Source organism: Vidua macroura, chromosome 18 (genome assembly GCF_024509145.1).
Source record: "Vidua macroura isolate BioBank_ID:100142 chromosome 18, ASM2450914v1, whole genome shotgun sequence".
Classification (NCBI taxonomy): Eukaryota; Metazoa; Chordata; class Aves; order Passeriformes; family Viduidae; genus Vidua; species Vidua macroura.
Window position 1 is genome coordinate 8,627,264 of NC_071588.1, and position 25,633 is coordinate 8,652,896.

The 25,633-nt window shown below is 39.2% G+C and overlaps 2 protein-coding genes across 3 annotated transcripts in view; one reads left to right on the top strand and one right to left on the bottom strand.

The window, feature by feature from the left end:
• PI4KA (phosphatidylinositol 4-kinase alpha) overlaps positions 1 to 25,633 on the bottom strand; it is a 54,598-nt gene that overhangs the window by 8,914 nt on the left and 20,051 nt on the right. For both annotated transcript variants that reach the window (XM_053993522.1, XM_053993523.1), the window contains exons 20-42: positions 13,642 to 13,750; positions 13,019 to 13,155; positions 12,007 to 12,140; positions 11,752 to 11,834; positions 11,408 to 11,478; positions 11,166 to 11,290; positions 10,643 to 10,724; positions 9,947 to 10,030; positions 9,511 to 9,600; positions 8,882 to 9,001; positions 8,195 to 8,287; positions 7,688 to 7,844; positions 7,288 to 7,415; positions 5,892 to 6,050; positions 5,516 to 5,667; positions 4,905 to 5,012; positions 4,052 to 4,179; positions 3,856 to 3,975; positions 3,137 to 3,216; positions 2,806 to 2,999; positions 1,990 to 2,080; positions 1,019 to 1,186; positions 403 to 456 (exon numbers count right to left, since the gene is read on the bottom strand). In XM_053993522.1, the coding sequence (XP_053849497.1) occupies positions 403 to 456; positions 1,019 to 1,186; positions 1,990 to 2,080; positions 2,806 to 2,999; positions 3,137 to 3,216; positions 3,856 to 3,975; positions 4,052 to 4,179; positions 4,905 to 5,012; positions 5,516 to 5,667; positions 5,892 to 6,050; positions 7,288 to 7,415; positions 7,688 to 7,844; positions 8,195 to 8,287; positions 8,882 to 9,001; positions 9,511 to 9,600; positions 9,947 to 10,030; positions 10,643 to 10,724; positions 11,166 to 11,290; positions 11,408 to 11,478; positions 11,752 to 11,834; positions 12,007 to 12,140; positions 13,019 to 13,155; positions 13,642 to 13,750 (2,667 nt within the window). The remainder of the gene's footprint in view (positions 1 to 402; positions 457 to 1,018; positions 1,187 to 1,989; positions 2,081 to 2,805; positions 3,000 to 3,136; positions 3,217 to 3,855; positions 3,976 to 4,051; positions 4,180 to 4,904; positions 5,013 to 5,515; positions 5,668 to 5,891; positions 6,051 to 7,287; positions 7,416 to 7,687; positions 7,845 to 8,194; positions 8,288 to 8,881; positions 9,002 to 9,510; positions 9,601 to 9,946; positions 10,031 to 10,642; positions 10,725 to 11,165; positions 11,291 to 11,407; positions 11,479 to 11,751; positions 11,835 to 12,006; positions 12,141 to 13,018; positions 13,156 to 13,641; positions 13,751 to 25,633) is intronic.
• On the top strand, positions 15,155 to 24,013 carry SERPIND1 (serpin family D member 1). Its single transcript, XM_053993524.1, has 5 exons — positions 15,155 to 15,235; positions 17,244 to 18,112; positions 21,784 to 22,057; positions 22,983 to 23,127; positions 23,512 to 24,013. Exons 2-5 carry the CDS (start codon positions 17,260 to 17,262, stop codon positions 23,701 to 23,703), a joined length of 1,464 nt encoding a protein of 487 aa, XP_053849499.1. The 5' UTR covers positions 15,155 to 15,235; positions 17,244 to 17,259; the 3' UTR covers positions 23,704 to 24,013.

Sequence of the window (25,633 nt, forward strand, 5' to 3'; positions counted from 1 at the left end):
GATTTCATGCATGTGATAGAGCACAAGACACCCCTGGATGTCTTCTCTGGTTAACTCTACAGAAAAATGATTAAGGGTAATGATTTAACTTCATTACTGGTTGTCTCATGCAGACCTCCAAAAGCTCTATTCAAACAGAGTCCTCACCTGGGGTTTCCCATAACAAAATCTCTTTCCTGACAGATAAGCTAAATAGCCTTTCTCAAGTTTATGTACTCATAAAAGAGGTGTATCCAAAACCAGCCAGCCTCTAGAGACAGTAATTTTTCTTCTATGTATTAAATACAGGATAATAATAAGCAGCATTAGATTATGCCTAATTTTTGGTTTATTTACTGCTTTAAATCTAAAAGCTGTATTAAAAATCTGTTTTCTTCACATGCAGCTGATTGATAATCTCACCTTGTCATAACGCAGTGCCTGAACAATCTGTGGAATGTAGAATAAAATGGCATCCTGAAAGAGAAGGGATGGCAGGGTTTTACTGTTTTGTTTTAGTAGTCAGAAGGGAAGATGAGTCACATACAGAGAAAAGCTCCTTTCAGTTACATGATAAACAAAATCTCACTACTTCTTCAATTCAAACTATGTAAGAAACTCTCTCAAATCTAAGTACTATTCTGTTTAGTCATTCCCTTCAAAAATATAATTAATAATCATGTACTTCACAGTCCTAATAGAAGTCTGACAAGTGCTAAAAACCAGCTTTCTGCTGCCTTAGAAGAAACAACTTTGTCATTGAAAGAAGAGGCAAAAGAGATGATTTGAGAAGGGCAGTCTGAAGAATTCAGCTTAGCGTCATTTACAATGAAGCTGCAAATACATGAGCCAGGATTACATCAATTTACACAATTACACAATCAACTTGAAGTTTCTATCCCACTCTGTGCACATTCTGCAGTGTGCTATGCTCATTTAGCACATGCCTCTCCATGGCATTCAAATGAAACTTGTGGCCACAGTGACCAGGGCCATAACTTCCCCTGGAGTGTTGAGGCTTTCTTGGAACCCTTCTTACCGGAGGGAAAGATCGCAGGACTTTAACTCCGTACTGGGCTGTCAGAGGATGAGGTGGATACATGCTGGAGAAGTAGGACAGGCCAGTTGGTGGATCTGTGGGTGCCCAGCACAGAACGTGGCTGAGCTCAGGTGCATCAGCATCAATCGTGTGCCAGGTAACCAGGTACTGAAAAAGCAGGTCAGACACATTAGGGGTTTGTAGCACTCACTGGTGTGTGGGTACTGCACATCAGACAGTAATGCTGTCATCTAGCTCCCTCCAGCAGGGCAAGTGAAATATGGAACATTCTTTTTTTACAACACGATGCTGTTTTATCTAATGCATTTTTTCCATGGAAACCTAGCTGTTGGAATCACCTCACCTCCCCGAACACCAAATCAAGTTACTAAAAGCACAATCCAGGAGTTTTTGCACAGGGAGAAAGAAGAAAGGATGAGTCATTTTTAAAGGGTCAAAAAAGGTTCCATTTCCTGCCATCTATTTTACAGGTGATGTACAGAACAAAGCTCTGACAAGACTGTCCCTCACAGGACTGAAGTGCTCTACTGCAGATCAGTATGCTGAGCCTTCCTCACTTCCAGACTTGGCCTCTGGATACACAGAAAAGGTTAGGCTTGAAATAACTTCAGCAGCAGCACTCATCATGGCTTGGTCCACTGATCTTTTCACTTATTATGCCAAAGGTACAGAAATGGTGGTTGTACTGCAAGTGATGAGTTTTGAGCGATTTTGTGTACAGTGAGAAAAACCAGAAGCAAAGTGTACCATTAGCTAACTGGCTACCTCCTCCTACTGCTGTGATTCTCCTCCCAGCATCCTATTTCCACAGCTGTCCTGTCATTCTCTCCTACCAGAGATATGGGTAGCACTAGAACATACACTGTGCTAAGTTAAGACTGTATTTTCCAATATATCTGAGTGAAATGGGCCTCCTAGGGCCCTGTAACAGTAAAAGTATCCACAAGTACCTTTATTGCCTCAGGAACATCACTAACAGCTCCTGGGTCCAACCGGACCAGACGGGTCACTTCTGTTCCAATAGCTTCAGTGTTCTTAAACCTAAGTATAACCAGGAACACATAACATTATTAGAAAATGTTGATGGCTTCTTCTATTTATGTGAAGCTGAGAATAGCAGAAGACAGAAAACTATATGCTCAATAAACAAATAGTCCAACTATGAAATAACATACCCCAATATGCTGTGGAAAGGGGATTCTGAAACAACTGGTCCTCATCCAGTGCTTTTGTATAAACCAGTTGTATTTCAGCCCGCTTCCACTAGTGGATTCTTGGCTGAAATACTCTGTCTGGGATTCTACAGCAAGCACTGTACAGAACTCTTACTTGGCAAAAACTATTACTGTCGTAAGGGGGAAAGAATTTCCTTTCCCTTCTGGAGCCAACTATGTTAATTCTCCTGTAATAGTAAAGTGCAAGCCAATATCTAGCAAAAACACTGCATTCCAAGATACTTTTAGCACTGCTTAAATGCTATACTTGCTAATGGGCTGAATGCTATTAAAGAACAAACCTGATTTCTTCTGAATCAAACACTGTCTAAGCGCTGGCAAAGAGCAGATGGTAGGAAAGGCAGGTGGACTTCATTAGTGACTGAGCCAAATGAGTCTATTAAGTAATCTAGTTCCTTTCAAAGGTCTCAAACAGTTGTGACAGTATGCAAGAGGCTGCAACCAGCAGCAAGTGCTATCAGCACTTACTGTAAATACTCAACTTCTAAGGCAGCAGTAATTGCATCAGTTGTTTCTTTTGAAATATCTCACCTGGTAGGCAGCTGCACAGCAAGATAAGGAGAAATGCTCCAAGCCAGATTCACATTATCCTTCCACTGCTTCTCACTAAGACTGATGTATTTAGACCTCCAGTTTGCTACACTGCTCTCTCCAGTTTGATCCAACTCTAGCTCAGGGGAAGACAGTGGATTGTACCATGTGATCAAGCGTTCAATCTCAGTAGCCTGAAGCAAACAGGAAACATAAAGGGATTTCTGGAAGAAGCAAAACACTACCAATCTCATACTTTAATTTCTATATCCTGCAACAATAAGAGGGTCTTAGAAATTCATGCAGTTTGCCCATCCTTCTGATGACTCACCAGCAATGAGAGCAGTAATGTCCTGCGCTTCATGTAGTATTTGTGCAGCTGTGTCCCCCTGTTTGTCTTCTTGGACATTCCTGGAGAAAGGATTAGAAAGATTTCAGTGGCTTTTGTTCAGTAGGTGAAACTGTACTTTCAAGCTGTCCACAGCTGGAAACATGAACACAGAACTGAATAACCACAGGACACCTGTAACTTAGATCAGAGTGGCGGCAGGAAGTCAGCACTACAGCCACTCATCGTGCAGGTGTTCTTTGAATATATGGAGGCTAGAGAGGTATTATTGTAGCCAGCAGTGCATTCACTTTAGGAACATAAGAGTCTACTAAAAAGAAAGAGCATGTAGCTTTAAAATTGTACAAAAACACAGTCCATGATCTAATGCCACTCTGCTGTCCTCAAAAAGCACTAGGGGCATGGTTCCGTTAAGCAAAAAATTTCCTTACAGGATTTCAATACAACTTGACCTCTTCCAGTCTTATTTCTCCTGCACAGCAGAATTGAACATTCTATCAAAAAACTCAGGTGATTTCAGTACTGTCCTGCTTGTTACCAGTGAGACTTTTTCTGCCTTCGTTTTTCAGAGTTTGGCGCTGGTAATTAAATACACTGCCAGAATGAGCCTGATGTTTAAGGTAAACATTGACTTTAAATATCTGAACATAAACTATGCTGTAAAATTGGCTGTAATGAGCTGGTTACAGTCAAAAAAATACCTGATTTTTTAGATATGGTTGACATGCCACTGGACAGAGGATAAGTATTTATCCATCCTTGTGTAGCCTGTTGCCGAGATCCAACATTGATATCCAGGTTGCTCCTGGTGTCTTGATTATCTAAGAACACAGAACAGATCTGATGTAGAATCCAAAGAAACCAGGCACTTTTAAAACAGCACTTAAAGGAACTCACCAGGTGGCACAAGTTGGCTGGCAGTCAGGTACTTCTTGTCTGAGAACATTGCTGTCCAAAACTTGATCAATATGCTGATATCCTCACGGAGCCTCTTTTCCCCTTGTGTAGGGAACTTTGAAGGACAACTTGAAGAAATCACACAAATAATGTGATGCTGAATGCATTAAGGGGGGTGGGGGGAAAGACTCCCAGCAGTCAAAAACTCTCACCAGCCTAATCAAGTCATACTTTTTAATCTGACTGAAATCTACAAGGATGAGACCACTACATCACTACATTTTATCCTCATGGCTTTATTATGTCTGACTGAAGAGCACAAACTTCCAATTATAACTGAAAATTAAGGCAGCAGTCTGTCAGCATCCTGGATTCATTTGAAAGTTAATATTAGGACTGAGTGACCTCCTCACATATAGAAATTCCTATCAATTAAATTTTCTTTAGTGCCTGTGTCAAATGTTGAAGTAATCAGATTCAGTGTGTCTGTATTTTGAAAACAATGAAACTGTATTTCAGCTACACATACTATAACAGCAGTTCTTTAAACCTTATAAATCTAGATACAATTTTGAGCATTGAATAAACTTCAAAATAAGAAAAAAAAGGGGAAAGAACAGAAACATTCCTGCTTTTTAAATCACACATAAAATCTGAAACTAATATCTAAGCCTCTTTGAGATAATTTATGAAACATACTTAAGCACAAGACAAGTTTCTTTTAAAGTGGGTAAAAAAAGGAAAGGAAGAAAAATCATTAGAAGATAAAAACAGCTGCTGCTTTGAAGTATCACTGAAGGTGCAGGAAAAACACAAACACATTTTCAGTGAGTTGTTTCAAATTAAAGAGTACCTGAAATAATCAAAGGCAGTTGAATAAATCTTTTCTCTCAAAACATTTCGGATAGTTGCATTTGGAACCACATCAGCATGCAGCAAAGACAAACCCAGGGTCAGCAACCTAATAAGCAAAATCGAGAATGGAAATGTTGGCATTCCCAATATGGTGACCAATACACCACCATGCAAACCACAACTACAGCTGTAAGTGTAGCCTGAGAAGTGTCTGTTTCAGAACTCTTAGCAACCTGTTCACATTATCACCAGTCTGTTTTAAATCTGTGACTGCTGAACGACAGAAAGTGAAAGCCTTCAAGTCACAAAAGGTGAAAAATAACTGATGAAGCAAAGACTAGATTCATTACTAGATCCATGATGTGGGCTATTCACTATATGAAATCATCCCATGAAATTTCCTGAAACACCAAAAAATTGCTTTCAAGCTGAAATGATCAACTTCTGCTTTGACAACAGAGCTTAGACTGCATCACTGCGGGCTCTTAAAGCGATTCTCAGCATTTGAAGCCAAGTTAAACATGTAGTGTTTAGTTGTTTTCTTCCATCTCCCTATAACCTTATTTCTTATTTCTGTGATTCCAGAAGGAAAAACCCAAAAGCACTCACTTAAATCGGGGCCCAATGGCTGCCACATGCCGGTTCAAGCTGCCTTTTGCCCCCCCGATGTTGAGGGACAGGGACCGCTGGAGCAGGCTGGAGAAGATCTCGATTTGGTCAGAACTGCAGTATTTGGCTATTTCAAACCTCTGCACCAAAAACTGAGAAAAAGAGACAGACATACCATGCCTCCTTCGACCTTTCTGAATTTCAAGCCCCACCCCTACACTTCTCTGTTTCAAACACCTTTCTCCCCCTCAATGATTATGCTCATCTAAACAGAATGTGTCTCCTGGCTGTGAGCACATGACTCCAGTCCTTTCCCAAATCACAGCAACAGGAAATACAGACTGCCACAGGTGGGACATTCAGAAAAAACACACACCTCTATCCAGATGTAATGTGGGGTCACCTCTGGTGGACAGGGCCTTGGCTGGCTCTCCTCTGAGGCTGCTAATGGATCTGCTTCTTTCTGCTCTGCAGAAAACAGCCCAACTTTCTGCTCCACTGTCATTTGCCAGGCTCCTGCCATTTCCCGCATGAACTGCAAAAAGGAAGGTGACAGTGCCTCCTGTTTCAAGAGCATCTTCTTGTATGGAAAACATAACCTTTCCCCACAGCACACACAAGAACCTGCTACATCAATTAAAATTCACTGCAGTGCTGACGGAGAGGCAGAGACAAGTCTATACATCCCACCTGAAAGAAAATGTTTCTTTCACATACTACATTACAAAAGGAAGAGAGACTCCCCCAGAATCTCAGCTAGTAACAGTAAGACTTAAGGCAGCAGCAGCCAGGCACTGTATTCTGTTGAGGAGACTGAACTCTTGGTTCAGCCCACACCATCCATCCTCCTGCTCCACTAAAGGTTGCTGCCTCCCACATGAGCCCAGCACGGACAAACACACGCCAGGTTCCCGTGACCTGTAGGACACGGTTTGGCCCCTGAGCACACTGAACACACTCTGGCTGATCAAGCACAACATAGAGATGGCACATAATTCAGTTTTGCTGATCCTGCTCTCAGGAGCAGCAACCTGTGTAGTAAGGGGGCTGAGCAACCAAGGGTGCTTCTCTGTTCTCCTCAACCAGATACAAAGACATTTCCCCAAATGCCCAATGGAAAAGAATGAAACTGATGCTTAAGAAGTTAACCACTGAAACCTGCAAGTAAACTCAGCTAAGTAAATTCAGATGGATGATTATCTCAGCAAGTGAAACACTTGGTACTCCCTAAGCAAAGCAATTACCAGAGGCAGCTTTCTCAGCTGCATGAACCATGCTGAGTTGCTTTATTACTATTACATTGATCCCCATCTCACAAAACGCAACTGGTTTAGCTTGTTACAGGATTAGGACATTTGCAAGCCTATGTTTTTATGTAATGGTGCAATACTAGATACCAGAGGCTGATTAATGAGCAGGGACACTGATTTCTCTTTGTTTCAAAACAGCATTCTATAGTTTGTGATAGTACAGAATCAATTAATGAACAGCTCAGGCATCTCATCAGCAAAATAAATTCTACGCCTGGGATTCTAACAGGTTTCTTTTGCTGTAACATTCATGCTGTTGAGAAAGGTCTGCTTCCCACAGTCCACCTCCTGGGGGTGCTCAGACTTCCAACAATACAAGAACAGAGACTTCCTGGCAGGCTCAAGTGATTAACAGTGTATTTAAACATCCTTGACACAGATTCACAATATCTGTGAATCTCCCAAAATCTTCTCTCTTGCCCCTGGCAGGGGCAGAGAATGAGTAGTTAAATTGCTTCCTACCGGCACTTCTATTCCATTCTTGGCAGCAAGCAGCCACTCCCAGCAAGCAATTGCTGTTTCCATGCCATGTTCATTGAACATTCGCAGGGGTCCCCAACACAGATGATGAAGGAGCTGGGGATCACAGTCTGAAAACAAACATTCACTCAGATTTCTCCAACAGAACAACTGCTTTCCACATAAGCATGAAATTTGTGTGCACCATAGGTAATAATCAATTCCTAATAAAATAGCTTTTGGTTTAAGGAGGCTTTCCCCCAATATAAGCTTAATTGAAAAAATTCAAAACACAGTTTTGCTGCAAGTTGATGCATACTGGGTTGGTATATGGATAGGTTTTGTAGGTTATTATTCTTGGCATTCACCATCACAAAGCAGAACTCCATTTGGTTTTCATTACCTTTGCTGCTTATTAGCAGTGCAGTCATCTTAAACATGGCCTGGGTGTAGGATTCAGTATTGCTTGATTCAAGAGCAGCATTCAGGTCTTTGACCATAAGTTTATTCAGGTCAGATGTTCGTCCCGTGGCATTTGAGAACTGAATCATTCCAGAAACCTGTAAAATTTAGGGGGTACTTTTAGGAATCAAGTTAATTATTGGTCACATGCTGATTACGGAGCTCCACAATCAGAGGTGTCTTTTGTTACTACTTTACCAAATCTTTAGCTTTACCTGCAATCTAATCTTTAGCTTTATCTAATCTTTAGCTTTATCTGCAAGACTAACACTAAAATGATCTGTTTAATAAGCTAGGAAAATTATACCCTTTATCCTGAAGGGATTTATAAACTATGTTTCATGTAACATAGACCCATCCACCAGTATAGGCTGGAAGGACATCATCCCCTGAGAAGTGATGCCAGAGCTTCTGGACACCCCACATTCATAAGAAATCCTGTACTTACTTCTCCTGCATAACGATTGCGCAAGTTAAGAGAAGCCATGAAGTTGGAGTAGTCCTTCTTCACACAAGTTGGTCTTTCAGTTAGCTGGGTTGCCTATGGCCAGACCATAACAAGGTGTTTATACTGTTCATATCAAACCATTTGTGTCTTTATCTTTTTATTCCTTCACTTATGTTTTAAATTTCCTTATGCTTATAATCATAGTGGTATCAGGACTGTTACATACAACAGCATCAGGACTGATCAAAATCAAATAAGGAGTATGTGTATTTCCTCCATGGATACAGGATCATAGAATATCCTGAGTAGGAAGGGACCGACAGGGATCACTGAGTCCAACTCCTGGCCCTGCACAGGACAAACCCAACAATCACACCACACTATTGGGAGCATTATCCAAACACCTCTTGAACTCTATCAGGCTTGGTGCTGTGACCACTTCCCTGGGAAACCTGTGCCCATGTCCACCCACCCTCTGAATGAAAGATCTTTCCCTAATATCCAGCCTTAAACCTCCCCTGACACAGCTTCATGACATTGCCTCCTGTCACTGGTCACCAGAGAGTTCAGTGCCTGCCCCTCTGTTGCCCCTTGTGAGGAAGTTGTAGGCAGCAACAAGGTCTCTCCTCAGTCCTCTAATTTGTCAAGGTCTCTCTGCAGGTGCACAAAGGAACAAACAATACTCACGCCCAGAGTGGTGTTCTGCCTGTTGTAGCCTGCAAAGTGCAAAACACTTTCCGTAGCCATGGCCAGTCCAGTGTGCTGGGACAACCCTGATACCCAGTTCTGGTGTTTGTTTAAGTACTCCTGAAAAAAAAACCAAACCAAACTCCAAAATACTTCATTATTTTCAAAACGAGACAGCTCATAAGCAAGTGCTGCATCACTGCACTCTATGGGAAACTTAATTACACACAATTGTGACAAAAGACTGTCTCTACTCATCCCTTCTGGGAATTGTTGCCCTGGCAATAAGATTTTCTGAATGTCCTCCTAAATACACAAAGAGTAAGACTCCTTCTGTATTCAAAATGAATAAAGTTATCAAGATAACTTGATAACTTGATAATAAAGTTATCAAGATAACAGCTTGAAGGCTGTCATCTTCTCTTAAAAGAATCACTTCTGACAAAAAAACCCTTATGAGATGAAGTGTTTTGGACTATATGGAAGAAGGGAAAGTAATTAGTTGTCCTTTCACACAAGGATAGAATCTCTTGAGGCTCTTTTTTTAGGGAAGGAAATACAAACCTCAGGTAGATTTGCAGTGTCCAAGATGTGCAAAAATCAAATTTTCACAGAAGCAGGCCCATTACCTGTAGATGAGATTTCGTAACAGAGGGAGCCCATTTCATTGCCTCTTGCAGAATCATCCCACAGCGTGCAGCAAAGTCCTTGACTATACTCTAGAATAAAAAGCAATCAGTAAATACAGGACATTAACAAGAGGAACTGGTCTTAAGCGTGTAATAAGTAACATAGGGAGCAAGACAGTTGTAGCAACATGACACAGTTAAATTTTTTTGTAACAGTTGAATGTGCCCTTGAATAGAAAAGAACTGTCACACTTTAAGTCAAGTTAAATAGTTAAATTCAGAAAAACATAAATACTGTATCATATTGTATTAGAAAAATCTTACCTAGGGAAGTACTTTAAAAAAAATGACCATTCGGAGTAGCTTACTAATTTATCTCCAAGCTATGAAACAAGGCATTATTTCATTCTTTGATAAATCAAGGAGGGCCACCCACCTCTCTGGCTTCATGCGTGTCAGGGACTGTTATTCTGTAGGGAGCATCAGGAATGTCATAGTATGGTTGGTCCTTGTGAATGTCCTAAACAGCAACAATTACCAACTCTCAGTAAGACAAAATTCATCATCACCTGACATTAACACTGCAGATAGCAAACAAGAAGCCTGTTTACCAAACCTTTTTTGCAGACATTTGCTCTCAATTTGAACATCTCTAAAAGAAACTGTTTGTATTCCAGTTTGGTTTTTAGAATAAATAATTTCAAAAATCCAAAGCACTTTCCTCAACACTTAGTATTAAAATAAAATTCTATAAAGCATTTCCATCTTCAAAAATTCTAGTATGCAACAGATTCAAGAAATATGGATACACATACACAGACTGGAGAGAATACAATCTGAAAACCATAATTCATAGAAGACCAAACAAACCACAAACCAGAAAAACACCACTGAAATTTTATTTCAAATGAGACATTTCAACAATTGCAAACCACATGAGACAATAACTTTTTAGCATTAGTTTTACTACTTATGAAATAGGCTTGCAAAGATAATTCTTGCTTCACAGAATTTAAAATTAAGATTTTACCAGTCTTAGTAAAAGGAAAACCAAATTACAAACTCAATTAAGTATAAAATAAATGCAGAACAAAGCAAAAAAAAAAAAGTTCTAGGAAAGAAAAGCACTTACTGCACTAAGAGACAGAGACAATGTCTGCAGAATATCTAGCATAGTCTTCAGCACAGTTCCACTCCACAGTAAGTGAGGAAATCTAGAGCAAGACAGAATTCAGAAATACAATAACCATGGAGAGCTGAGGAAGGCCTCTATTTTATCAAGGGAGCTGCTCAAAGAGCCAGCTTTATACATCCTAGGTAAGCTCACACTCCGCAGAAGTCACAAAGCCTGCCATGGCTCACAACAGCGTGGCTTTATTCAGAGCCAAAAGCTGAGGAGAGCTATTGCACAGGAGTTGAGACTGCATATCTATCATGGGCACGTTGCTTTGCTCCACCCATGGGAATACTAAGCAGACACACATTTTAACCAGGGGTTTCTGAGCTCAGGCGAAAAATACCATTGAGTGTAATTTTTCAAGGAGACGTTTCAGCAGGAGTAGCAGCCAAGAAATCCACTTGACCAATGTCACTAAGTGCCTAAGCAACCACTAAAACAGTCATTGTGAAAAGAGAAACATGAAATCTATACTCACTTGTCTACCAGTCCAGATAAGTATTTGTCTGCAACTCTTCTGATCCTCTTGTGAATGTGGTTGAAATTCACCAGCAAGAATTGAGCATGTCTCTCCAGCTCTTCTTCATTCTCCTTAGTCTTAGGCTAAAAAACATGCCAAAGAGAAGTATGAAGCTCCTAAAGGAACAGACAAACTCATTTTCACAAACTGAAATGAGAACATTTATACAAATTCAGAATTTTCATTTTCAGGCAACCTACTTTATCAGCCATCATTGACAGGAAAGCTTCAAACACCTTATCAGCAACAGCTATCACACACTGCATCATGCCTGAGAAATGGAGAGAAGTGACAGGTTTCATTGTCAAAATTACATTTGTTTTATAAACCAAGCTTAACAGCTAGAAGTTGTTTATGTTTACTCAGCCAATATTGAACTTGTTTCAAAACAAAACCAGTGTTACTGGCAAGAATAAAGCAGCAGCAATCTGGTGAACATGACTCATTTTGTTATATAGCTGCTTGATTTGTTTCTGCTTTGCAGGCCTGGAGATAATTTCCCCATACCTCAAGCTGAGAGGAAGCCTAGACAGGTAAATCTTACCAGATTTGTCTTTCTGAATTGCTTTATCTTCAAAATAGCAAAACATGACTTGGAAGCGATCTTGGTCAGTTGAACGCAGCACTCTAGGGAAGGAGAGTTTTGTAAGTTGGCATGTTTGGGGTTTTGTTTATTTGTTTCAGGTTTTGTTTATTTCAGATTTTATTTGTTTCAGGAACTTACTGATTGTTTTGTTTTAGTTTTTTTTCTGTTCTTTTTTTTTTTAAGTGAAAAAACTAAATATAGATAAACACAAACCTCATATACTCTAGGCGGTAAACAGAAAGAAGATAGGTAGACATGGCAAAATCCAACTTATTGATCAACGCTGACACTTCTGGAGGAGGATCCAAGAGATTGATTATGGTGCTCCGTAATTCATTTAATTCAGCCTAGAGATGAATACATTAAGTTATCTGAAGTGGGAGTCCTGTATTAGTTTGTGTCCTCAAACATTCTTTTACCTATGTGTTAACATGTTAACCTTCACAAACATATGTCAGGATGTTTCTGCCTACAGACTTAGACCAACCTGGCCTGACTCAGCAAGTCACAATGCTTCAAATACAGAACAGAACTAAATCTGGAAGCAAGCTTCTGGCAGAAATAATTGGTAATTCCCATGCAGTTATACCAATGAAGAAATATAATTCCTACACTAAATGCATGCAAGTGCAACCAACATCAGCACTGTCCAGCTTCTGAAACTTTATGGGCTTGTGCCAGTCTTTGGTGTCACAGAACTATGCATCTAGGCACAATGCAGATTTCGGTATTATTTGGGAGCCAAAGAGACTTCATAAGCCAAAAAGAGTCCTTGGGCAAAATCTGTCCTGTAAAATCTATCCTACAAATTCTTGGGAGAGAGAAGATTACCAGTATCAAGCCAGAGCAAACTTAACATTTTTTGAAAGCCTGAATGTCTTGTTTCCATTCAAACTTTGTTGATTTTCTTTTTTTAATCAGTGTAAGTTTTGTCAGGTTCAAAATGGATGAAAAAGCACTAAGAAGCTTCCATCTCCACAAAGATTTGGTTTCTACACCTAATCAGGCGGTGTAGCAACCCCCCCAAACATTTGCATTAGCACTCCATAAAACTGACCCCAAATAATTTATGCACCCTGATGTCAGAAAAATAGTGTAAAATAGCTGCTTTTCAATAATAGGAGGCAGGTTGAAGGGGTGTGCTATTTCAACATATCACAGGTACCATGACATTTAACACTGGTAGACACTATGGAAGGAGGTAATAGAAGAAATTAATTCCTACAGAAGTCACGGTGTCATTCTTCATGGCAGAATTGTACTGCAGAACAGATCGGAGTGGCTCTTTGCTGGGAAATGTGAGTAATGGAGACTTGGTGGCAATTTCACACACTCCTTCATACCATTCTTCTGGCCAAAGGCCTGGAACAGAAGTAGAAAGAGGAAAGTGGAATGAGGGATTAAAAAAAAAAATCAAGTTTCACAAAAATCAAGTTTCACTTGCATTACCAAGCCTTGCACTACTTCTAGGGTAGATTTTTCATGCTCTTAAGCACAGAACTCATGTTCCAAACTTAACAAGTATACTTAGGTGAAGTTCCTACTTAATTACCATTGTACCCCATGTGTCTTATCTTCCATTTCAGAAATCTGGCTATCAAAACTCATAACTAAGGCTATTAGGAGTAAAACTAAACACAAGTTGTACCATGCTGAATCTGATAGCAGAACTACAAAGATTTAAAGAAATTCCACCAGAGAACTGTCACGTAAGCTGTTTGCAATGAAGTGTCTTTATGGCTGTAATTTTTCTTCCAGCTACTGGGAATGGTTTGCACAGAGTTGTATTTAGATTCATCAGAAGATTAAATGTGAGCAGCAATGTTGTCCCCTTAGAATGCAGAGTACCTGATCCTTCCACGGCAAATCCCATCAGCACTGAATACAACCAGAAATCACGGAACAGCTTCTGCAGCCTGGGCTTGGCCTCCTTGATGGGTGGCAAGCGTCTAGTGAGCTACCAAAGAAATAAAATTCAACATTAGAAAATGGTGGGAGTTAGAATAAATTAATTCTGCACTAAGGAATCAATTCATGTACCTTCTTTACTATGATTTATAAAGGTAATGTCTTTGTCACCTATGAAAAGTAGCATTATACTTCTATTGGTATATTGTAAGAATTAAGTTCTTTGTGGAGAGCTGAAATGCTAACTTTGAGATGCCTAAAGGAAGAACTTCCTTTGTTTTACACAGGAATAACACCATGCTGATACAGTAACCTCTGAGGAGAATACATAATATTAGTATACTATCCACTGCAGGGAGGAAGAGAGAGAGAGGTCCTTTAAACTGTGCTGAAGACAATGCCATGCAGCTTTGCTTCAGTGTAAAGGAACTCCAAACTAAATAAATATTAGACAAAACCTCTTCTGGTTGCTATTGTTTATCAGCTTTGTGGAAATACATTGAGGCACCAATTGGGGATCTTTCATTGTTTGCACCCACGCACAGAATGACATCAATTCTGAAGAATTTACTATCTAAACAAGCAAGTAAAAAAGCATTATTTTCAACACATTTATTAGAATTCTGTGATACTTTCTGCACAAACAGCTGCTGCCATCAGAGAAGCAGTATATCCTCTCAGCCAACATGATATACAATTTTAGACAAATTTGTATAACAAAGATCATAGTGTGTTATCCTAAAAAGAGTTAAAGCACAGGCAGTGTATAAAAATTAAAAGAAATTGTCCATTAAACCGCAGGCTTTATTCAATATGACTGTATATTACTACTGTAAACTTTATTAACAAAATGTTACATTCTAATCTAGCTTGAAGTTTTCTCTAACCACAATAATTCTCTTAAGATATGAGAGCCAGCCGTACTACAGTGAAACCTTACATAAAGCCAACTTCGAATGCATTTGTAAATCATGAGGGAGATTAGTCATTTAAAAAGGAAAAGCATGAAAAAATCTCTCTATAACAAAATCAGTCTGAGTTTAAGCTGGTGAACAGCACTATGGTAAAAAGCTGTTTGTGCAATGGAAATCTTTGCACCAATACAACACCAGTTGAAGAAGCCCACCACAACCACAGAGGCCTCAAACACATTTGCACTAAGATGCTCTCCCTGTCCCCCATTTCAGCACATAATAGTAGTTGCATGGCTTTTCCTGTCATTAACAGTCAAGTTTATGTGTGTGCTTGACTTTGAAACTTTACATACACAATGATTTTTGCTCAAGGACCTTCCTCAAAAGGGAACAACTACCTGCAAAGCTATAAAAGTAGTTCAACAAACAACAGAGAATTCAGCAGAGATCACTAGGCAAGGGAGGGATTTTGGCTGACGAAGTAAGTTTAGCAGTGTTTGGTTTAGAGAATGTTTACTTTGGGAGACACACAAAAAATCAGCGTCAAAGTTCAGATTTAAACCCTGCTGTTCCCTTTACTTGAGCTTTTCAACACATCCTTCCCGTACTGTGGCTCAAAGGTAAGCTTCATTTACCTCTTCTGTTATTTTGGGTAGATCTCACCAAAGACATATATATTGCAGAGAAGGGGGATGTTTTGCCTGTGTAAATGCAGCTGAGCAATAACTGAAGTTTGGTGAAGGCAAGAATGTAAAGTTGGGAATACAGACAGCAAATTCTGCTGTGCCAAGAGCAGAAAATGTTTATCAATGGTTACTGGACAGAGTATCTCAGCCCTAAGGGCCTGACTTCTGGGGGCGGGGAAAAAACAAATGAATTTATGGAGAAACAATAAGAAAAAGACTGACTCAAGATGCTCAGTCACAGTGTAAAACAAATTCACGAGCATCTTATTTGGATACTTTCTGCAAAACAGTGTATTATTTTATATGGGAGGATCACCTTAAATGGTTTTAGGATTTAAAGCAAATGAGTCTGGGGGAGAGTTTCTACAACTAATCTGTCAGCTCAGTTATTTCAATCCTGTTACAACATGTTTGAAAGTATTTTCCTTCAAGGTTTTATTCACTGATATACAGGTCAGTGAACAGGTACAGGTATGTGAACCTTTATACTTTACACAACAACTCTCTTTCCTAATTTAAAAAGCATTTTAATCAACACCTTAGAAAGATTTTTGGTTTAACTGTATTCAGGATTTTGTCCTGTATTATATTGTAAATAACTGTCTTTTTACTCAAGAAAGTGTATCAATTGAGATTAACTTTATAAATTTGTGAAATAACTTTATAGTTAAGTCTGAGCAAAACCCCAGGCCTGGCATTCAGACACCCATTCAGTTTCAGCTGATAGGTCTATTGAACACCTACATTTTGATCTCTGACTGTCGCAAGAGGCAACTGCACTTTTTCATATATTTTTAAGATCACTTTAATTACTGCACCCAACATTATGGTGAAGTCTCTCAGACCTACTTCTTGGTGGAGGGTTTTACAGCTGAATAAGTCTGATGGATTCTCTTCAAATATATACTGAAGAAAATTCTTGATGTTAAAAATAAATTGAAAATGCAACAGTCCAATATTCAGTAGATGAAGAGACTGATTAAGTTTCCCTCAGAAAATGCAGGTTCTACTTAAATGTATTCTCAAACAAAAGAGTGAGCTTACAAATCTAGAACTGGGATCACAGTAAGCCTAGAGAAACAAAGTTCTGAAGGGAGCCCACAGAGACTTCACATCTCGAAGAAAACAGAGAACACTTCGAGTTCTGCAGTGCTGCACAAAAGTGAAACAAAACATAACTAAGCCAAAAGCAGAATCAAGCCAATCCATTACAAAAGTGGCAGATGAGGACAGAGAGCTGCAGAAAGGGTGCACAGACATTGAGTAACACGCCCGAGTAAGGCCATGAACAGGCCAGGACAGACATTTATGCCCAACCCTCCCTGCACTGCAGTCCCACTAATGGTACTCAGTGCAAATACAATTCTTTCTACATGCCTAGATTGCCTTTATTCACCAAATTGCTGCCTTGCTTTTCCAAAATACTCCCACAAAACTTCAATTTTTGTTGTAGCTACAGGCTGTTTGTTTTTCAAAATTTTCAGTACATCTCAGCCTTCTGGTATGTTTCTGCAGGGGATTGGATCAGGAGTCCTTGTTCTTCCTACCAAGCTCAAATCTTCAAACTTTACACTGTATTTTCAGCACACATTACTCATACAGTTAGTGCACAGTTTAAGTGTAACAGTTTAAAATAAAGAGTCCTATGTATTTTGGGTAATGAGTTTCTAACTGTTGAAATATGCCAGTAATGACTATTTGTATGGGAGGAGGTCAACCAATTCTTTGGCAGGCTGGAGGCATTGTGTAAGCAAAACCAATTACCAGTAAAACAGACTTACCCATCTAATTGACATCTGTTCCACTAAAATACAGTGCTGTCAAACAGGGTAACTATAGATCTGCTGCTGCGACAGAAATCAGCATGAACCTAAAATTAGTGAATAGATAACTAAAATTCAACTACCCTTGACTCTCTCAACTGTGTTATGCTGTCTTCCAGGCTTTCACCTGTCAGAATGAAGTTCCTATTTCAATTGCTTGCCCTTGCTCTCATCATAACCTCCACATTTTGTGGAGTCAAGGACGTCACTGAGCATTTTGAAAGCCTTAAAGGTGCGCAGTCACACGAAAACGGGACTTACGTGCCAAACCTACCACTAGAGTTCCACAGAGAAAACACCATCACTAATGACTTGATTCCTGAAGAGGAGGAGGAAGAGGACTACCTAGATCTCGACAAGTTACTGAGTGAAGATGACTACAGTGATGTTATCGATGCTGCCCCACACATGGTTTCTGAAGTTCAACAAGGAAATATTCTTGAACTATTCCAAGGCAAAACCAGAATCCAGCGCCTCAATATCCTCAATGCAAACTTTGGCTTCAACCTTTACCGCAGCGTGGCAGACAAGGCCAGCTCCTCAGACAATATTATCATGGCTCCTGTTGGTATTTCCACTGCTATGGCTATGATTTCCCTGGGTCTGAAGGATCAAACCCAGCAGGAAGTGTTATCTGTTCTTGGCTTTCAAGACTTCATTAATGCCAGCAGCAAATATGAGCTCATGACTGTTCACAACCTCTTCCGCAAACTCACCCATCGGCTCTTCAGGCGCAACTTTGGCTACACACTGAGGTCTGTCAATGACCTCTACATCCATAAAGACTTTTCTGTTCTCAATGATTTCAAAACCAACATGAAAACATACTACTTTGCTGATGCCCAACAAGCTGATTTCTCAGATCCCAGCTTCATATCCAAAACCAACGAACGCATCTTGAAGCTGACCAAGGGATTAATAAAGGAAGCTCTTGTCAATATAAACCCCACAACACTGATGATGATTCTTAATTGTCTTTACTTTAAAGGTAAGAGTCTATTATTTCAATCTTAGTGATGGATTTTCTCAGTTTGCAGTGCACTGTCATATGCCATTAGAAATCTCAGACAGAACTTAAATCTAATGTATACTACAAAAAACCTACTGATTCCCTCATTAGGAATCTGCATTATTAGCCCATTTTTTGCCTGTTTCTGTAGCACAACGATGCTCTGAAGGTATTGTATATGTAGAGCAAATGCTTACTACTTCCAAAAGCTTAATGATTCACAGTGAGACAGAAAAACAACATATGAATGCAGAATAGCCCCAGAAAGCATAAGCTTTGTAGAAGTATCAGATGGGGAGGTATAGATGCATATGCAAGCCATTAGTCACATTCAGTCATGGTGTCACTGAAATGCTACAGGTTGATTCAGTTAAAGCACTTAACATCTCTGAAGTATTCAGGACTCATATAAATGACTGCAAAGAATTTTAGCTTGAAGGAAGCAATCATTTAATACGATCAGAGCATAATCCTTGTCAACAAGTGCATACAGGGGACCTAAGAGAATAACCAAAACACTGCTCTTTTACAACTAAAACCAAACACATTCACTACATGGACTATTTCAGTTAATTCAGCATGAATGGTCTGGTGAGATGGGCTGCTTCATGTATTAGTAAAGGCTGAACAGTTAAAGAGGCTTGAAGTAAAGACTCTACAATATGTTCTTATCATAAACCCTAATTTTCAATGTCTTTACATTTAAACTAAGAGCCTGCGGTGAGATTTTTGAGATAAATTATCTGCCTCAGGTTGAAAGTTTGTTAGTTTTTCAACAAACTTTTAAAATTATATTAAATGAGCAAGAGGTGGGAGGTGCAAATGAAAGAAGAACTGAGGATAAAAGGAAATCTGTTACTGTTTAAGATGAAAATCAGATTAAGGTAACTTAAAACATTGGTAATGAAAGACAGATTAGCCCAAAAGGGTAATAGTGTTTTCAAGTACAACACACTCCCTTCCATAATTCATAAAGGAGTTTATTTTTCCCCAGTTATGCCCCTGCTTCTAGGAAACAAAGGATCTGCTATCTCAGCAGGTTATAGAAGCAACATTCCTATAAATGTACCTTTCCCCACTCACTTGCAAGGAATCACTTCCTTGAATAATGCCACTTACCCCAAAAAGAATCCGAAGCAATCATTAGCATAAAATCCAGATAATCTCCTATTCTCATGTACCATCCAACAGGCATTCACTTGTATCCTTCACTACATCCCTGATGATCAAATCATACTAAATACGGGGCTTTACTGCCTGTTAAACCATCCTAAGAAAAGGACTATACAAAGTGAAACAGATACTTTTTTTTCATAATTTGGTGAAATTTGAAATACCCTTTTGTTTCACTCTGAAATTATTAAATACTTGTGCCATCTCAAAATAACAAAAACACCACAAATAGACAGCTGTGGTATTGGAACTCTTGAGTCATCAAGATCAAAAAGACTTCAGGGTTTTTCTCCTGCCCATGAAATCCTCTTAGTCCAAATTACCTTGGTGCCATCTGCTGAAGGCTGTGATTTCTAACCCTCAAAACAAAGATCAATTCTCTACTGCTCTCATTCTTTTGTCTTACAGTGACAGTCTCCTGGGAATTCTACTTTGAGTGGAAGTGAACTTTGTAAAAGCAAGTTCTGCTCCTAGGTTTCTTAGTTTCCCCACTACTCCTTCTAACATGCCAAATTTTGTAATTTTGTCCACATCTTTCCATCTGCACTGTTTGTACCACTGCAGAAAAGCTCTGTAAAGCCCTCAAAACTAAGAAACCTATAAGCATTTTCAGATATAGAGATGCTCAGTACAAGTGAGACTGAATAGTAGAATACTTGAAAAACACTGTGAGGTTTCAACCTCCTTTTATATTAAAGACGATGAGGAAATTATTGGAAACTATTTATGTTGGTAAGAAGCATATTTTATCCTGTACAGATGTCCAGCCTACCCCCCAATCTGCACAGCTCTGAGTAATCATTTATGAGCTTCCTATCAAGTAGGACCTGGTTATTTTAGCCATGGTAGTTTTGGTAACTGACAAATGTTGACAGGTCCAAAATGTCCTGATTTTTTTCTGAGATGCCAGTCACAAATGCAAAAGAGGAGTCACTCAATGGAGTCACTGCCACCATAGATGCCAACATTGCCACCAACATCTGCCACCACAGACAGATCCAAAAAATATCTTGGAGGAAGATTCAAAACAGGAAGTCACAAAAGTCATAAAGTGCCAGCTGGTTTCAGCTGGCCACACAGCTCCTGCTGGGGATCAGTATTCTACCCCAAGACAAACACATTTGCAAAACTGAATCCAAGAAAAATGTTGCCCAGCTCCTCTCTTTCACTAGGAAGAGCTGATTATGTCTCCCACCCCTCAGTGGATGGCAGAGCTGCTGAAGCTCCCCTGGCCCACAGCAGCCCTGTGTCACTGGCCAGCTGGAGTCCTTCACTTCTGAATTCTGCTCCCTGGAAAACAGCCAGACACTGGGTTTTCCTTGGAAATGAGACTATTTGTTTGGGAATAGCATAATCCATTTTATACCCTATACCTTTCAGACTAATAACCACAGTCTGATCACTTCTCAAACTGGTCCCCATCAGCCTGACATGTGCAGGAACTATTACAATGAAAGATGGACTTAAGGCTTTTCTTTTCTTATTCACAGTAAATCTGGCAAAGTCAGACTAAGGAACCAATTAAGGTTATATTGTAGGTTCTCCACACAGTCACAGTCACATTGCTCACATACTTGCTTGCCAATGATGATCTAAATTCCTGAGTTTTTTTTTTACAGGAAATACTGGTAACCCTAGTTCCACTATAATCTTCCAGCTTTGTCTGCCCCTTAAGAAATGATGTTTATTCCAGAGCCATAAAAAGACCAATAGAACACTGCATTTAAAAAACCTTCTTTCAAACAGCCAGTAAGTATTTCTGGTATCCAGACTATGTCCACATAAAAGGCTTCAAACCCTGATGGCAAAGCATTCTGGGCTGCAAAATGTGTTGGACTGCGTTATTTGGGCATACACTTGTCAGATTTCATCACATTTACAGGAGCCTGTTATCCCATCAAACTGGACCATAGAATTAAGCAATCAACACCCCAATTCTTCTGGTTAAGACAGAAAATGAACCATTCTGAATGGACTAAGGCAACATAATGCCTTCAGCATAGCATCTTTTACAACCTTAGGCAAAACTAATACAACCCTTGCTTAGCTTTATACACCACTAATGTTCTCCAAAAGGGTGCCTTCAGAACTGGATTCAAGCATCACATCTCTCAGAAAACTCAGCTGGGTCAGCTGTTCTGCTAGAGGCAAACCCTAAAAAATTTTTTGCATCTGTTTATATTTCGAGGTTCCTCACAAGGAAAAATAATACACACCAACCAAATTCTTATTTCTGGTTTGTATTCACCTGCTTTTGTAATTCAGAACACTCAAATCAGACAAATGTTAAGTTAGAAAGCCAGGAATTCTGAAGTCACTTTAAAACTTGTCTTCTAATTCAGGCTTCACTGAAATCAACAATCTCCTACAGTAAATCCCAATCCACCTGACTTAAAGCTTGGTGTAAATCAATTCTGGGAACATTTCATTAAACAGCCACCTAGGGGTTTTATCTGTCTTCTGCCTTGTATGAACAGGAACTTGGGAGAATAAGTTTCCAGTGGAAATGACCACAAAGCGAAGTTTCCGGCTGAACGAGAAGCAGACGGTGAAGGTGCCGATGATGCAGACCAAGGGCACCTTCCTGGCTGCTGCTGACCCCGAGCTGGACTGCAGCATCATCCAGCTGCCCTTCGTGGGCAACATCAGCATGCTCGTGGTGCTCCCACACAAACTGGTTGGCATGAAAGCCCTCGAAAAGCAGATCACACCTCAAGTGGTAGAAAAATGGCAGAAGAGCATGACAAACAGGTATCTGCTGAAAAGCACATCTTGCTAAAGTCTTAATGTATTTTCTTGATTGGACTGATGAGGTAAGTAAAGCATGCAGAAGACAAAATAATTTGATAAAAAATACTAAACAAAACCTCCAAAACATGGATTTATTGAATTAAAAATCAGGACCAGTGATCTCTCAGAATTTAAATACCATCAAGAAATCAAGGAATGATTGAGGTAGAAAATTGTAATGAAGTTTCAAAAGTCTTCCTATTGAGTATTTAATGATATAGATTTAAAGAAAATGTTCTTACTGATAAAGTTTACAATGAGAAGGAAAAACAGGACTGTGAAAATAACATTATTCTAACCAATAATCTTGGTCACATCAGCCTATGTTTTGTTCAGCACTGAGCGTTTCAACAGAGCCGTGTGTAAAGGAACACATTCCATAATCAAAGGACATCACAATCATGGGAGAGGAAAAATAATAAAGCCTCCCTTGAGAAAGATGACAGCTTAGGTGTATCTGTCTTCAGACTTGATAAAAGGAGATTATTTGATGCGCTATCCAGGAATTCAACCTATTTCTGTTGTACATAGTAAGTGACAAATCTCCAGTTTAGTACTTCAGAAAATCTGACAGCTTGACACTTGTAACAAGTGTGCACTGAACTAACAAGCAAAGTCACATATCTTATACACATAAATAATGCAAATCATTATAAAGGAAGTATCAAATTGACAAACAGTTTTTGCAGGGGAATTAATTTGTTAAACACAGTTTTGAAAGTCATGATGCTCAAGTTTTGAAAGCAAAAGTACAGTCCTGTATATCTGTGTCCTGCTTGCTGAAAACAGCAAAAAAATCCAAACCACAACAGGTCTGTAGAGCAAAGGAGTCATGCACATAAATATCTGCTCAATGGTTTTTCCTTTTTGTGTTTATTTTTACTAGAACAAGAGAAGTGGTTCTGCCTAAATTTAAGCTGGAGAAGGCTTATAACTTGATTGATTATCTGAGATCCATGGGAATAGAAGAACTGTTCAATGGAAAAGGCGACTACTCTGGTATATCAGATGAGAAGGTCACCATTAACAGGGTATTTACTCCTCATTTCACCTCCTCTCTGATTAAACTCTATCACCCAATAACATGGCAGCTCAGTAATAATATTACACTGTAAGCTAAAACAATATTTTTTCTTCATCTTTTCTGAAGGACATAGGAGGGAGGGTTGTGGGTTTGTCTTTATCTATTCACATAATGAAGCACATGTTTAATCAGATGCAAAGGCACAAAGAGTGTTGTGGTCAGTCAAGAACAGGCTTCTCCACAGAACAAGCCCCAGCGGTTTTTGGTGCTGTGTAGGGTGACCAGCAAGGGTGTGGGACATGGAGCAGGGAAGGCTGTGAGCACATCATTTGTGTACTAAGGAGAGCCTCAATTTCTCTCATTTGTTTTCCTGTTTTGTTTGTCTGAACAGTTTGATCACCAAGGCACAATCACAGTGAATGAGGAGGGCACAGAGGCTGCAGCAATAACCACAGTGGGGTTCATGCCTCTCTCCACTCAGATCCGCTTTGTCGTGGACCGCCCGTTTCTGTTCCTGATCTACGAGCACCGCACCACCTGCCTTCTCTTCATGGGCAGAGTTGCCAACCCAGCCACATCTTAAAAGCAGAGAAGACCCTCCAACACTCTGTTACACAAGGGTTGTATAATGCTATGTTAAAATACCAGTATCATAAATGAAAATTTATTGTCGTATTAGCCAATAAAAAAGTCACAGGTATAAAAAGAAAACATATTATCTACAGGTAGTTTCTTATGAATGGACTCACAGTAGCAGATAATTTGTCTGCAATTAGTGCCATGTACTGAAACAAGTGTATTACTAGAAAAAAAAAAAATCACAAAGTACCTTACACTTGGTATTTTGCAACAGTGTATAAAATGTAATCAATAAAGTGTTTAGACTATCTGGAGTCTTGAAATCTAGCTCTAAATTTGTGCTAGGATGTCTGTTTATAAATAGGACTACGGAAATCCTGAATACCTGACCAGCCACAGACAGCTAAGTCTCTCCTGGGCATTTTACACAATCTAATTTGAAACAGATCAAATGTCTCCATTCTTTCTTTTGTTTGCATCATTTAATGTTCAGTGAATACACTGAATGTCTGTTAACATTCAGACTGAAGCACACAATGAGCCTCATGGACCAGTGTACCAAGTATGAGGAGACAGAAATGTCCTGGAGGAATGAAATACTAAAGGACCCACTACTTTTCCCTGATCTAACTGGTATTGCTTCAATACTTCCTCTGATCTTCATGATCTTCATTGGTACAAGAGGTGTCAGAATTAGGCCCGCCTGGTAAATGATATAAATATCCTCAGAATACCCTATAGAGGGAGAGCAGTCAGCAAAATGCTCTTTTCACTCCCTCAGTATCACCTAATCCTCTCTAGAAAAAAAGCCATTTATAGCAATCACTCTGATATTCCAGTGCAGTCTCCATGCTTGATTTAATGGACAAAACCTTTCAAGTCATTGTAAACTTTTTGAATCGTTCTGGTAACACTAATTCTGTTCAAATGTGTCACATTTGCAAATGAGAAGACTTACCCACACTCTGTAGAATATCACTGTTCTACCTGGTACAAGGAACAGAGCTACATCATACATTCAAATTATTAAAGACAATGAACATACCTCTGCATACCTTACTTTACATCATACCTTTTAAAAAAATGTGCCTCATAATCCAGTGAGAGTATTTTTATTACTTTCTGCAGTATCAAATACTGTATCAATCTATCTATATACATTATAAGTTTGTCTTATGTTAGCAAAAAACACACAAGTAACCTTTAAACTGTTATTTTAAGAATTATGAATTTTCTTAAAAAGGTGTTTTTCCAATATTAAGTTTAACTTGTTGATTTAATTTTGCTTTCACATACTGATTTGTATGTACAAATTTGTAATTTTGCATCTACTCCAGTTATATGCTCCATACACAAAGCTTTTCAACCTGTCAGCCAGTGAAATACTGGTATTAGCTGATGATGAATGATGAAAAGCTGACACTGAATAGGAAACTCAGACGTTTTCCCCTATTCCTGTCCTTTAAGTCCATCACATGATAGACAATTTTCAGTACTGGAAGTGCACAACAGAAATTAACATTCATATACACATTTTATTGTTTTATCTGTATGCAAGGAAAGCATATACAAAAAAGAAAAGCATATGCAAAAGCTTAAATATTCATGCCCTAGGTTTAATTAGTCTATCAATGATTGAATGAGCTGGAGCATCTGCAATACGGGTTTTTGGGGACTTAAGTAAAGACAATTACTCAAGGCAAAGAGGTCAAGCAGAAAAACAAATCAGCTACTGCTCAAAACTCATGATCTTCATACATTGTGCAAGAAAGTCAAATATTTGCTTCAACAACCATAATGTAACCATTAACTCTTGCTTCAGATTCTGGCACTATTTGACTGCATTTAAAGGTCACATTGGTTAAGAAAAATGCAGTTATCCCCAGCTATTCAGAACAAATATATCATCAATAAAAATTTCAAACAGGAAAGTA